This window comes from Lagenorhynchus albirostris, chromosome 9, assembly GCF_949774975.1.
Source record: "Lagenorhynchus albirostris chromosome 9, mLagAlb1.1, whole genome shotgun sequence".
Taxonomy (NCBI): Eukaryota; Metazoa; Chordata; class Mammalia; order Artiodactyla; family Delphinidae; genus Lagenorhynchus; species Lagenorhynchus albirostris.
In genome coordinates this window covers 2,457,216-2,471,953 of record NC_083103.1, presented here as the reverse complement: position 1 = coordinate 2,471,953, position 14,738 = coordinate 2,457,216, and the positions used below count along the sequence as shown (strand labels likewise).

The window sequence follows — 14,738 nt, the reverse complement described above, 5'->3', positions numbered from 1 at the left end:
ACAACGGGGTCAAACACGTAACATGCGTGATGTCGTGCAAACTTCCCGACCAGATCCACACGGGAGGCAACAGAGCTGAGCGCCGACCGAGGGGGTCCGGTTTCCCGGGCACGGCGAGCTCCCAGTCCGGGATCTTCTGCCCCCTCTCCCCGGGGCAGCCCCTTGGGAGCCCCTCGCCATGCAAGGCCCCAGAGTAGGAACGAGAAGGGAGAAAGGAAGCAGAAAGTGCAGCCTCAGACCCGAGCCCACTCGCCCCCAGCAGTTCACAGCACCTACCTATACAAGCCCCTCTTTTATTTTCTGTGCTCCTGTGCTCTAACTTCTGGGGCCTCCTGAGCCCCCAGGGGCTGCCCCTCCCACGGTTAGCCAATTCCTAGATAGCAAACCACTGCCCGCAGCCTGCTTTGCAGATGCAAACCCCTCAAAGCCCACCTCCCCTATGGGGCTCTAGCACTCAGGGCCACTAGCTCCTGCCCCGATGAGCCAGGGACAGCGCCTGTGCCACAGCGCCCCCGAGATGATTCGAAACAGCCAACCCTAAGCCTGCTCACCCTGACTCACCGTTCCTTCCCGCGGAAACCACCACAAAGGCTCCTGACCACACAGCCCCCTGCCGCTGCGCCCCGACCCGACAGCGCTTCCCTGAGCGGTGGTCCCCGGTGGCGCACCCCCTCCGCTGGAGAAGTGAGTAACACTCTATCCACTGAATGACAGCTGTCTCCTGAGGTGCTGGCCTGGCCATTCCTGCTAATGATAATGCCACCGTTAAGACACGCCTTCCGCAGACAGGCCCTCGGCCTGGGACTCCCCGCTGCTGGGGAGTGGGGAGACCCTCCTCTGGTCCCCACTCCCCATCTGCCCCTGGGGGGGGGCTGGGCAACACTGGGTCCCCTCTCTGGGTCCCCGAGTCGGACGACTGTGTCCTGAGCCTCGGATGGCATGGTGGCCACGGGAACCACAGGAACAGGAACAGTTCATGACAGGACCTCCCGTATCCCCCCACCCCCGATCCCCGCCCCGCTCCCTTTTCGTCCCAATGTGTACTCCTCACCGAGTCCCCGTGACGCGCCCGAGATGTGACAAAACCAGGTTCCAGCCTGCAGACATGGGCACTGAGAGACAGAGGCACGCCGGCCTGCCCAGGGCCAAGGGCTGGGTTGAGGCGGCACTGTGTGAAGCTGCCCACTTCGTAGGGCAGAAACGGCTGCGTAGCGGCCGCTTGGTGTAGTCAAGGCTCCCGCTAGCACGGTCGGGCTTGGACACAGGCCACCAGCTGTGAACAAGCTCAGGAAGGATTCGTCCGAACAAATGCACTCGGTGTTTCGGGTGGTGGCACAGGCTTCAGACAACAGATATTTCCTTTCTCGCAGTCTGGAGGCCAGAGTCTGGAATCAAGGTGTCCCAGGGCTCCAGGGGAGGGTCCTTCCTTCCTCTTCCAGCTTCTAGGGGCTCCAGGCATCCCTGGGCTTGTGGCCACGTCCCTCCAGTCTCTGCCTCCGTGGTCACGTGGCACTCCCTCTGTGTGTCTCTCCTCTCCTGTCTCCTATAAGGACACTTGTAATTGTGTTTAGGGTCCACCTGGGTAATCCAAGATGGCCTCATCTCAAAACCGTCACTTCTTCTCAGTAAGGTTCCAGGGATTGGACGAGGACGTGTCTTTGGGGGCTCCATTCAGTCCAGGACACGCACCACCCTGGTGTTTGCCGCTGTCGTTGCCAACACACCGAGAGCAGACGCTCCTCTCGAAGCTGTGCTGAGAGCCTGGCGTGCGCGAGGCCCCACTGGCAGCGGTGGGCAGAGAACCCGGGGACTGGCATGGGACATGGCGGGGAGAAAACGAAAGGGGGCAGGAGGGCAGGGCAAGCTGGGGTGTGGTGTCAAGTATCCAGGCCAGGGACAGCTCACAGGGAAGGGGGCCTTTGAGGAAAGGGGGAGGGGCAGCGGGAGAGCGTCCCAAGACCCAGCAGGCAGAGCGGGCAGGGCGGCAACAGGGCCCTGCAGGTGGAAACCTTGTCCCTGGGCCTGGAGGCCAGGCAACTCTTCACTCCTTAAAGCCACGTGCAGAAGCGCAGAGAAGCCGGGGGACCTCGGCCGGGAACCATAGGCTGCGCGGAACACTTATTCCACGGGCGGCACTTGTTACGCAAATGAATTCGAAGCTAAATCCACTTGAAAAATGTTAGAACAAGCAGCATCTCTACACATAACTTCTGACTTGCACTCTGAGTCCCCAGGGCCACAGAGCAGCCCACAGAAGAGGCGAGTCCTCGGCAGGACCAGCTCAGAGCACGTAGCTCTGCGGAATAGAGTTTAGAAAAGTATTTTAACCCCTAAGAATCTGTCAGCAGCTGGGGCCCCAGGGTTTGAGGCCGGCAGGTGGACGGTTGGGGTGGGTCCTTGGGAAAGGGACCAACATCTGCGGCCCCAGACATCCCCCAGCGGCACCGTCCAGTGACCCACCGTGTGGGATCCAGCGCCAGGCCGGGCACGAGCTGTCCAGGAATGGCGACGGCCCGCTGGACACTGGCCCCCAGGCTGCTGCCCCACCCACATCCCTCAGGTGCTGAGGAAGAGAAGGGCTGGACCACATGGAGGATATTATCTCCACCTGAGATCATCCCGTGACCAGGAGGGGCCCTCCCACTTCCAGCGACCTGGCCAAGCGCCCAGGTCCAGCCAGCCGGGCCCCAGGGACACGAGAGGTTTCAGGGCCCGGGGGGAGCCCTGGGCGGCAGTGTGCAGGCGAGAAGGCTTGGGGCCCCTGCACCAGACACCCCTGAGGACTTTCAGGCTCCCGTCGGACTGGGAGTTGGGGGCAAGGGTGGGGAAGCAGGCTGGCGGGGTCAGTATTTAAAAGCCGGCGCTCTGGGTCCTCGTTTGAATGTACGGGCAGGTGTGCCTGTCCTGAGGGCTGTGAGGACGGCCTTCCTCCAGCCCTCCCTCCACCTCCACCTAACTCGGCCCCTCCACGTACCTCGGGGAGACTGAGGCTGGGGCACGGGGGGGGGCGGTCAATGCAGGGCCCCCGGGACGCCAGAGTCCAACTCAGCTCTCTGGGGCCCGAGACACCGTCACCGCGTGCCTGGCGAGGGGAAAGCCTGGAGGGGGTAAAGGCGAGAGACCTGCCCCCGCACCTCCCACCGGGGCACAAGGACAACCGCAGAGAAGGGTGTCAGCAGGGGCGTGCGGGCACAAGGCAGGGAGGCCCCAGGGGGCTGTGGGAGGCTCCAGGGTCTTAAAGGAGGCAGGACCTGGGTGAGTGGGGAGGGGGCGAGGGCGGTCCCAGCAGGGGCACAGCCCAGCGAAGGGGTGACTATGGGAAAAACTCAAGGTGTGCAGGTGGGCTCCCCGCCTCCACCGTGTCTCTGTGTCTCTATCTCTGTCTCCCCTGACTCCTCACCCCAGAGACAGGGCCCTGATGGCCCCCCCACTGCATCTCTGAGGCTAAGAACAAAAGCCACATGGACCCCGGGGAGAGGGGCCCAGGGGAGGGAGAGGCTGCTCTGAGACCCTCCACTGCCTCTGCGTCCCTGTGACGGCGTCTCTCCCCTCGGACCAGAGCAGGGCTTGGCTTCTCGCAGGCAGCAAACACCTGTGTCAGTTTCTCCCCCGGAGGACCGGGGCCCCGCCACCAAGTCCACACACCTGCTGAGGCTTCAGAGCCGCACTCGGCACGACCCGCTGGCAGCGGGAGCCCCGGGTCGCATCCCTGCCCAGGCGGGAGAGCAGGGGAGGCTGGGCACGTCTCCCAGCCTTCCCTCATCCGCCCAACCGCCTACTGCCCCCACCAGGACATCTGCACCCACCCTTGTCCACGGCAAGTGCACGACAGAGTGTGCTCAGCAGACCCTCTGGGGCGGGGACCCAGCAGGAGTGTGGTCCTGGCCCTCCAGGGTGGGAGGGCCCCCGTGGAGTCCCTGAGTCATGTCCTCATGAGAGCCCCCTTTGCCTGCAGAGACCTGTCCAGCCATCACTGACCTCTGCGACACGGCTACCGCGGTGTAGCCGTGTCAATCGATCTTTGTGCATTTAATCTAAACATCCAGCCGGGGGCAGGCCCGCCCACCTGGTCGGCCATCCTCATCTCCCTGTGTTGGGTGCATCCTACCTAATCCTCCTTTTACAAAGAGGTGATAAGGCCTGAAGGGTTGGGCACTGGCCGGGAAGGCGCCCCGGCCTGGAGTTGCATCTGTCCAGCTGCGCCGGGACGCCACCCGCCTTCCCGGGCGGTGATAACAACGGCAACGTCTGTGGCCTCCCTCCAGGGTCCTTCCCACCAGCCGTGGAGCCGGCCCGCATGTTCGGGCTCTGGGGGACCTTCACCGGCGTGGTCTTCTACCTCACTCTGGCTGTGGGCCTCGGGGGCTGGTGGGGAACGGGCTGGCCCTCTGGCACCTGGGCTTCCACATCAAGAAGGGCCCCTTCTCTGTCTACATCCTCCATGCGGCCACCGCAGACTTCCTCTTCCTGGGCTGCCAGCTGGGCTTCTCGGCCGTCCAGGCGGCCCTGGGCTCCAAGGACAGCCTCTACTTCGCCGTCACCTTTGTTGCCTTCTCCGCGGGGCTCTGGCTGCTGGCTGCCTTCAGCGCCGAGCGCTGCCTCTCCGACATCTTCCCCGCCTGCTACCAGGGCTGCCGCCCCAGACACACGTCGGGCATCGTCTGTGGCCTGATGCGCGAGGGCGTGCGCCTGTCCACCTGCCCACGGTACCACGTGGCTAGCGTCACATGGCTGCTGTCCGTGGCCTGCGTGGCCTGCGTGGCCGGGCTTGCGCTCTTCGTCTGGGTGACGTGCTGCTCCCAGCGCCCGTGCCCTCGGTTCTATGGCATCTTCCTGGGTTCCGTATTCCTGCTCTTCTTCTGCGGCCTCCCCTACATCCTCTACTGGACCCTGCACCCCATCCTGAACCTCCTGCTGCCTGTGTTCCTCCCGCTGGCCACCCTCCTGGCCTGTGTCCCCTGCAGCGCCAGGCCGCTCATCTACTTCGCGACGGGCCGGCAGCCGGGCAAGCGGGAGCCACTCCGGGTGGTCCTCCAGAGGGCCCTGGGGGAGGGGGCCCAGCTGGGGGCCGGGGGGCTGTCCCTGCCCATGGGCCGCATGCAGGGCCGGCCAGGGTCCCCCCAACCCTTCACTAGACCCTCCAGGACCATGTGTCATCCCGGCCCCCCCAGCTCACTGGCCCTGGGGACCCAAGGGCCGGGGGCATCAGGAGAGCCGTGGTCTCGACTCCCACATGCCCAGCCTGTGGAGTACAAGGAAGGCCTGAGGAGAAGGCCAGAGACACAGCAGCTAAGCGGGGAGTCCGCAGGACTGGGGCGAGGATGGGCACCCCAGCTCCCGCCTCCTTCCCCCCCTGCCACCAGCTGAGGGCTGGGGTGGAGGGGAGGCCGCCCCCCAAGGCCCACGTGGGCAGCTGGGCGGGGCCTGTCCTCGCTGAGGCCGTGCTGTGATCCTTCCACTATAGAGTTCTCCAGCTGCCCCACCCACAGGCTCCCAGCGCCCAGGTGACCCCTGCCCAGCAGTCTCCCCACCGGCCACCAGATGGCGCTGCTTCCTCACCAAACGCACCCATAAGTGGGCCCGCCAAAGCAGGGTCACTGCAGAGCCTGGCGCCAGCGGGGCCCTCCCCTGCCCCCTCCAGCCCTGTCGCCCGGACGGGGGTCCTGGACACCTGCTGCCTAGAGGGTGCTCTTGCCCCCAACCCCCATCTCCAACTTCCCCTCCTCCCAGGAATCCTTTGCTCACTCATCACCCCCACCCATCCCTGCCCACTCCTTGCAGACCCTGCCCAGCCAGTGTTTGCACCACCCTCCTCCCACTCCCCTGGGCTTCCCTTGGGAGGGGAGGAAGGAAGGGAGGGAGGAAGGGAGGGAGGGAACTGCAGCCATTCCTTTTAGCTTTCAAAGAACAAATCATTGTATGTGTCTCTGATTTTTTTAAATAAATTTATTTATTTTTACTTTTCGCTGTTAGGTCTTCGTTGCCGCACACGGGTTTTCTCTAGCTGTGGCGAGCGGGGACTACCCTTCACCGGGGTGCGCGGGCTTCTCACTGCAGTGGCTTCTCTTGCTGCAGAGCATGGGCTCTAGGCGCGCGGGCTTCAATAGATGTGGCACGTGGGCTCAGTAGTTGTGGCACACGGGCTTAGTTGTTCCGCAGCATGTGGGGTCTTCCAGGACCAGGGCTCAAACCCGTGTCCCCTGCATTGGCAGGCAGATTCTTAACCACTATGCCACCAGGGAAGCCCTCTGATGATTTTTTTTTAAATGACAGTTCATAGTCATTGTCAAGACTTTCAAGTCCTACAGAAAATATTGAAAAGGTAAATCACCAAAACTCTTTGGACCTAGAGGGAGACATTTTGGGCATAGAACCCTCCAGCTGTGTTTATTTTTCTAATAGAGACCCACAGAAATTTCAATTTTTACCAAAAAGAAAACATTCTATATATCCTATGTGAAACCTGTTACAAAAAGCATTTTATAACTCCAGGAGAAATGTTTTAAAAAGTCCTTTTTTCACTAGAAAATGTGTGTGTTGCTCATTATGGGAACTTCAGAGAACATTAAGAAATGGAAAGAAGAAAGACTTACCTATAGCCCCCCAACCCGGAGACACCTTTGCAGGTTGTCCATCCTTCCCTGGGATGGGCAAGGTTCTGGCCAGTCCTGGTCGCCCTGCCTGGTCTCTCCAGACTGCCCTTAGGACTGGATGACTCCAGCCCAGGGAGGCCAGGGCTCTGGCAGCCTAAAGACCATCCCGTTCGGCAGGTTCAGGAAGGTGGGTGAGGACCCCAGCCTTGGCTTTGGGGGGTAGGGTGCCGAGGGGCCATCCATTCGTGGGACCACTTCCTGCTGGACCCCAAGGAGGGGTGTGGCCTCCTCCCTGGAACGCCTGGAAATGGGATGAGGGTGAGGGCAGCTTCAGAGGGGCCCCAGCATAAGCCCCGCCCTCCCAGCCCCAGGAAATAGCTGTGAGGCCCCCTGAGGGGCCATCATCTGTGTGCTGCCACTGGGGACAGACGGTCAGCTGCCCCTGGGGCGCGTGATAAACAGCCCAGTCTAGACAGATAGGGAGTGCGGGACCTCTGGTCCTGGAACCCGCCGCTGGGGCGAGCGGGCGGCAGCCTGGGCCCAAAGAGCCAGCGTGTTCCCAGTCCTGGAGGAGTGATGGCCACCTGGAGGGACGGGGCTGTCGCAGGGCTGGGCTCCCATCCCACCGGCACCTCTCCAGCTTGGTGACCTCCAGCGAGTCACCGAATAGCGGGGAGCCGTGTCTGCAAAAGGAGAGGGAACAGCATCTCCCTCCCGGGACGCAGAGGTAGGAGGCAGGCAGCCAGGCTGGCAGAGGGCGGTCAGTGCTGGGGCCCGTCCCCGCCTTCAAGGCCAACCGCGTTGCGTCCCGCGTCTCTGCCTCCGTCTCAGGGCAGTCCTCCGGATGGCCCCAGCCCAGCCTCACCTCACCGCCTACGCTGCCTGCTGGCGTCACTGCTCCTGGCGCATCCTGCTCGGCCATCAGGACCCGTCCTTGGGCCGGTCTGTTCTGTGACACCGGGAGCTCCCTGGCAGTGGGTGCCCTGCCCTCAGCTCCTCTGGTGCTCGCCTGCCCTGGCTGAGCACCCAAGGGGACCCCCTTGCCCAGAGTGGCTTCCCACCCACCACGCACTGCATTTCCTGCACTCATGTTTGCACCCCTGTTAGTGTCCGTGTGTCTCACGGGAAGGTGGGCTCCTGGGGGGAGCTGTCTCCCTGGGCCGAGAACCGGAGGCCCGGGTGGAGGGTCCTGACAAGTATTTGTGGAATGGATGGACCTGTGGTTGGGTGAATGGGTGATGGCGCGAAAGATGGGGTCAAGTGAATCAAGGGCATGGCCGAAGTGGAGCACCACCGAATGGACTCGGACCAGGTCTGTCCTGGGTCCTGGGACATTCCAGGCCAGCAGAGCCCTGACTACTGACCCGACACCTGAGAGGGGGGTGAAGAAGGGAGGGGATCTGCTCTCACGGCCGAGTCCCGCCACCACAGCCTGTCACCTACTCTCGGCCACACTCTCCCCTTTCAGCCAGCAAACCCCAACGGAGCCAACTCGGGGCCCGGCACTAGGCGGGAGCTCGAGGGAGGGTCGTGCCATGGTGTGGCCCCGGTCCTCAAGGAGCTCAGCGTCTGGAGAAGGGACAGACACATTGACACAATCCAAGGACAGCATGTGAAGAGGTTTAGGGAGGCAACTTCTGTCTCGACTCACCCTTGACAATCATTACCTGCCCCTTTTTACCCACACGTGTCCCAGTGTGGGTGACAAATCATCACATCACCTTAGTGTTAGGGAAGCACAGAAGAGGGAAGGTCTCATGTCCCTCACTCAGAAAGCAGAGGAGGCTTCCTGGAGGAGGGGGTGTCTGCGCTGAGCCTTACAAAGTAGTGTAAGGAAAGGACGGCCATCAGCTGGGGGCGGTCTGAAAGGCCCCAAACACGGGCACTTGCTGAGAAGAAAAGAAAGACGGGGGTCCCCAGAGGAGGCTGCGGCAGCTAGACCCCGGGATGGGAACAGGTGTGCACCAACACGGGACAGAGGACACCCCAGGGGGGCATGGGGCACGAGACACACATGTGACCTTCCTCCCGGGTCTGTATTTCCTGTGATTCATCACAAATAAAATGTAGACGGTGTGGACTTCCCTGGTGCCACGGTGGGTACGAATCCGCCTGCCAGTACAGGGGACACGGGTTCAAGCCCTGGTCCGGGAAGATCCCACATGCCTCGGAGGAGCTAAGCCCGTGCACCACAACTACTGAGCCCACATGCCACAACTACTGAAGCCCACACACCTAGAGCCCGTGCTCCGCAACAAGAGAAGCCACTGCGATGGAAGCCCATGTGCCACAACTACTGAGCCCATGTGCTGCAACTACTGAAGCCTGCACGCCTAGAGCCGGTGCTCCACAAGAGAAGCCACTGCAATGAGAAGCCCGCACGCCACAACGAAGAGTGGCCCGCGCTCACCGCAACTAGAGAAAGCCCACGTGCAGCAACAAAGACTCAATGAAGCCAAATAAATAAATAATTATTTTTTTAAAATGTAGATGGTGTGAAACAGAGGTCAAGTTTCAGCTGGTTTTTGTTTTCTTTTATTTTGTTTTTCCATGTGGCTAACCAGTCATTCTAGTAACATTTGTTGAACTTCCCTTTTCCCATGAATAACATGGATACCTTTACTTTAAATCAGTTGATTGTATGTGGTGGGTCTATTTCTGGACTCTGTTCTGTGTTGGTCTATTTGTCTGTCCTTATACCAGCATCACACTGTCTTAATTACCAGCATTAAAGTATATCATGATGTCAGGTGGTCTAAGTCCTACAATTTTTTATTTCTTCTTCAAGATTTGCATTTCTATATAAATTTTAGCATCAGCTTGACAATTTTTTCAAAAATCTACTGAAAATCTGACTCGGATTGCATTGAATCTATTCAGTTATTCTATAAAAAATTCATGGGGAACTGACATCTTAACAGTATGGAGTTTTTCCGTTGATAAGCATGTTTAACCCCCATTTATTTCAGTCTCTGACTTCTGTCATGTATTTTTTGTAGTTTTCAGCATAGGTATCTTGTTCATATTTCGGAAAGTTTACCCCTGGGTATTTGAGGTGTCTTGATGCTATGCAAAATTATCTTTTAACTTCATTTTCCAGTTGTTTGATCTTGCCTTTTTATAGGATTGAATAACTCTCCTGCCAACTTACTAAATTCGTTCTAATAGTCTTTTTGAAGTCTACTTAGTTTGTGTACTATGTACACAAACATGTCATTTGTAAATAGAGATCATTTTACTACTTCCTTTTATTTCCTTTTCTTCCTTTATTGCACAGGCTAAGACCTCTCATACAATGTTGAATAGAAATGGTAAAAATGGGGACATCCCTGATGGTCCAGTGGTTAAGACTTCACCTTCCAGTGCAGGGGATGCAGGTTCTATCCCTGGTCGGGAGCTAAGATCCCACATACCTTGGGGCCAAAAAACCAAAACATAAAACAGAAGCAATATTGTAACAAATTCAGTAAAGACTTTAAAAATGGTCCACATAAAAAATAAATAAATAAATGGTAAAAATGGGCATCCCTGCCTTATTCCCAGTCTTACAGGGAAAAGTGTTCAATATTTCACCATTAAATATGATGTTATATGCAGGCTTTTTGTATATGCCCGTTATCATATTGACATAATTTCCATCTATTCCTAGTTTTCTTAGAGTTGGTTTTTTTTTTTTTTACTCATGCATGGGTATTGAACATTATCAAATCTTTTTCTTCACTTATTAAGATGACATATGGTTTTTCTCCTTTGGTCTGTTACTTTGTTGAATTACACTGATTCATTTTCCAGTGCTGACTTTGCAGTCCTTGGATAAACCTTGCTTGGCCATAGTAGATTAATTATCCTCTTTATATATTGATGGGTTTGATTTGCTAATCTTTTGATAATGGCATTTGCAGTTACATTCATGGGAGATGCTGTTCTCTAGCTTATTTTCTCATAATGCCCTTGTCAGTTTGGAGTATCAGTTATCCCCTGTTACTCTGTAAGAATTTGGAAAAGACCAGTACTCTTTCACCAGAGAAACCATCTTTTGTGGGAGGAGTGTAAAGTACAATTTCAGTTTCTTTAAAAATTACAGGGCTACCTAGATTCTCTTTTTCTTCTTGCATCAGTTTTAGAAAGTCTCATTTTTCAGGGAATTTTTCCACGTCACCATTTGAATTTAGCTTAAATGTGAATGAGCCATCTTGGAGGTAGACCCTCCAGCCCCCGTCAAGACATCAGATGACCACAGCTGTGATCAAAATCTTGATTTCAAGACCCTGAGCAGAACTACCCCAGATAGGTCACTCCCCAATTCTTGACTTACAGAAGCTACGAGGTAATAAAAGTTTATTGTTTTAAGTTGCTAAATTTTAGAGTAATTAGTTATGAAGCGATAGATTACTGATACAATCATGAAATATTCCTCTTTGTCTCTGGTGATAGTTCATGCCTTGAGGTCTACTTTATTCGAAGGTAATAGTTAGCTGCACTGACTATCTTGCGATTATTGGTTACATGTCATATTTTTTCATTCTTTTCTTTCAGTCCATTTGCATCTTTAAAGTGTGTCTCTTGTAAACAGCATATTATTGGGTAGTATTTTTTTTAAATCCAATGGGAGCTCCCAAGGAATTGAGGGGTATTTGCACACAGATTTGGGGGGGCTCTCCTCTCTGTGTATCTCTCTGTTCTCGGATTTTCTCCTTCAATTTCCAGTCCCTCTGGCAGCCCCAAATTCCAAACTCTGTCTTCCATCTCAGTAAGACTGACCGCTTTCTGCCCGCCCCCAATCTTCAAAGCACCACCGGAGAAAAGCTGGATAGATGTGGAGCTCACCAATTTGTCTCCTTCCCCCCAGAATCATGTGGTAGGCTGAATAATGCCCCCAAAGATGTCTACACCCTTTGTAATAATAACACTCCATATGAAAGCGTAGGTTGCCAGACAGATTTTTTTTTTGAATGATACGACTATAAGCTGCCTATAAGAGACACACTTTAGATTCAAAGGCACAAATAGTCTAAATGTAAAACGATATAAAATGCAAACAATAACCAGAAGAGAGCAGGGGTGGCTACACTAATACCAGACAACACAGACTTTAAGTAAAAAATTGTTACTAGAGATAAACCAGGACATTTTTTTTGGATGACGAAAGGATCAGCCCATCAAAAAAACACAACATCTATAAACACCTGTGCTTGTGGTATGCTGAAAATGCCCCGTAAAAGATATCCATGCCCTAATCCATGCGACCTGTGAGTGTTCCCTTGTATGACAAAAGGGACTTTGCAGGTGTTATTAAATGAAACATCTTGAGGTGAGGAGATTGCCCTGGATTGTCCAGGTAGGCCCAATGTAATCAGAAGGGTCCTTATAAAAGGGACACAGGAAGACCAGAGAAGGTATAGCGAGCAGAAGGAAGACACAGGGAAGCAAAGTCAGAGAAACAGAAGATGCTACACCAGTGGCTGTGAGTATGGAGGAGCGGACCACAGGCCAAGGAACACAGGTGCCCCTAGAAGCTGGAAAAGGTAGGAACAGATTCCCCCTGGAGCCCACAGACTAGTACAGCCCAGCATTTTAGACTTCCACCCTCCAGAACTATAGGCTCTATAATTCATAATAAAGTTATTAATTAACTAATTCATTAATTGCCTCAAAATTGCAAGAAGTTCTGTTCCTTTAAGCCACCAAGGTCATGCTCATTTGTCAGAGCAGTGAAGAGAAACTAATCCAGATTGCGTCCCTCCAATTTCTGCCTGCATTTATCTACTCTCCTGTGTCTTCCTACAGTCGCTTTTTGGTTTTAAATTTATTTATTTAATTTATTTTTATTTTTGGCTGCGTTGGGTCTTCATTGCTGCACGTGGGCTTTTCCCTAATCATGGCAAGCGAGGTCTTCTCTTGTTGCGGAGCATGGGCTCTAGGCGCGCAGGCTCAGTAGTTGTGGTGTGTGGGCTCAGTAGTTGTATCACATGGGCTTAGTTGCTCCATGGCACGTGGGATCTTCCCAGCTCAAGAATCAAACCTGTATCCTCTGCATTGGCAGTTTCTGATTATTGAAAGCAGTAGGGTTCGTCTGATTTCAGCTACTCTTCCAGCTCTCTCATTGTACGCACTTTTTTTAATGAAAAGAATATTTAATGAAAAGAATAAATTCTGAATTTAATGAAAAGAATAATTCTGAATTCCAAGACATGTATGTCCCCAAGGGTTGGGGGCCCATACCCATCTCCTGGGGCTGCATGAGGATTAAATGATGTGACTCACTGCACAGAGAGCACGTTACATGAGGTTTGGCATAAATCATGCCTCCAGCGATGTTAATGTCTTTGTAGGTTCAGACGGCCATAACAAGAACACCCCACACTGGGCGGCTTATATAACAGAAATGCATTTTTCACAGTCTGGAGGCTGGAAGTCCAAGATCAAGGTGCTGACATGGTAGGGCGAGGGTGAGAGCCCTCTTCCTGGTTTGCAGATGGTGCCTTCTCTCTGTCCTCACACAGCAGAGAGAGATGTCTCTCCCTGCCCCTTCTTATAAGGACACTAATCCCATCCCGGGGCCCCACCCCCATGACCTAATCACCTCCCAAAGGCCTACCTCCCAATACCATCCCATTGGGGGTCAGAGCTTCAAAGTATGAATCCAGTTCAGAGGAGCTGGTTATGGTCAGAAGAATGAAAAAGGGCAGGACCCGGGCCCATGACTTACGGGTGAATCAGCTGGACTTAGCAATAGACTAAACAGGGCTGCAGCGTTGGTTTCTTCCTCCGATGGGACGCTTGTGGGTGAGCATACAGTTCTCCCAGGGGAGGAGTCTCCCGGGGCTGTCATCACCTCCCAGCAGGGCTGTTGTCCGTTCAGGCATGGAGTCTGCAGCCCTCAGCTCTGTGCCCCCTTGGCCTGCAGGCCGCAGGGGCTGAGAGTTTGCAGAGTGAGTGGATGCTTCCTGGACCTCCAGGAAAACTGCTCTGAAGTCCAGGGAGGCCCTCAGCCTGTCTGCCTTCCCTCTCTGCCCTCGTGCAGTGCCCTGACATCCCACTTGCAGGCCGACCTTTGCTAGCCAGAGCTTCCGGGGGCCCGTCTGTCCACACGATCACCCTCCAGCAGCCCCAGGTGCCAAGGCGGGGGCTTTGAGGAGAGACCAGACTCACCGTGTGGAGCTGCTGACAAGGATATTTCACAGCCTCAGACGGCCCTGCGCCTCTAGCGGGCATCAGGGCCCTGCTTGGCCTGAGAGCTCATCAGACACCACACAGGGCAGGCCCTCAGCGGTCATCCCTGGGCCGGAGGTCAGCCACTGGGGACCCAAGAGCCTGAGGTCAGGTACCTTTGCTGGCATTCACAAGGGTTAAGTCTGAATTAGTTTCCAGCACTTAACAACTGGGAAATTTCTCATCAAAATCCAGATTTCTAGCCTCTCCTAAATGTCAGAGACTGGCCAACCTCACCCACATTGCCCCCGGCCCACAAGGGAGGGGTGGGGAGGGGCCAGCCTCCTGGAGTCCCCTTCTCCACTGTCACCCTGAGACCAGGCCACACCGCTACATCACACTGTTGTTTCCTAGGTTGAAGAGGGAAGTGAATGGGTCTCTTTGTTCCCGTTTTTAGTGAAATGTGGGGAAAGATAGACCCAGGGAGCCCCCCTTTTTGAGAAAAGTGGGAGGGAGCTCGTTTCCTTGTGGACGCGACGAACATTCTTTTGTGTATAATGTGCAACAAAACGTGTGTGTCATTGAACCCCCTGCAAGGGTAAGATTCCCCCCTCCCCCCGCCCAGATGGGACCCCGTCATTCTGCTGATGGAGAGAGGGAGGCCCAGGCAGAGCCGGGCCTCCTCTGACAGGTGTGTGGGCACATCTGCGACTCTGGTGCCCAGGCCCTGGGAGCCGCGATGAGGACCCTCGTATCTCAGCCCCGCAGGGCCTGCGGACGGGGCGGGCACAGGCCCGTGAGAGATGGTGTCCCAGGCCCCCAGCCTACCCTCCTGCAGACAGGCGTGCGCACCCTCCAGCAAGGGGGCGGCAGGTGGCCTGCGCCAGGCTAATGTCCTGGAAGGATGGGCTGCAGGCGGAGGGGAGGTGGCTGCAGAGACACTGATGAAGGATATTTGGTGGCTTCCCGTGGGGAGCCAGGCCCCGTCTGGAC

At 55.7% G+C, this 14,738-nt stretch overlaps 1 protein-coding gene across 1 annotated transcript; it reads left to right on the top strand.

Moving 5' to 3' along the window:
• The first annotated feature begins 4,297 nt into the window (after positions 1-4,297).
• MRGPRG (MAS related GPR family member G) lies at positions 4,298-5,367 on the top strand. Its single transcript, XM_060159687.1, is given in 2 exon segments — positions 4,298-4,364; positions 4,367-5,367. Coding segments are annotated over 2 exon segments (1,068 nt in total).
• The last annotated feature ends 9,371 nt before the right edge of the window (positions 5,368-14,738 follow it).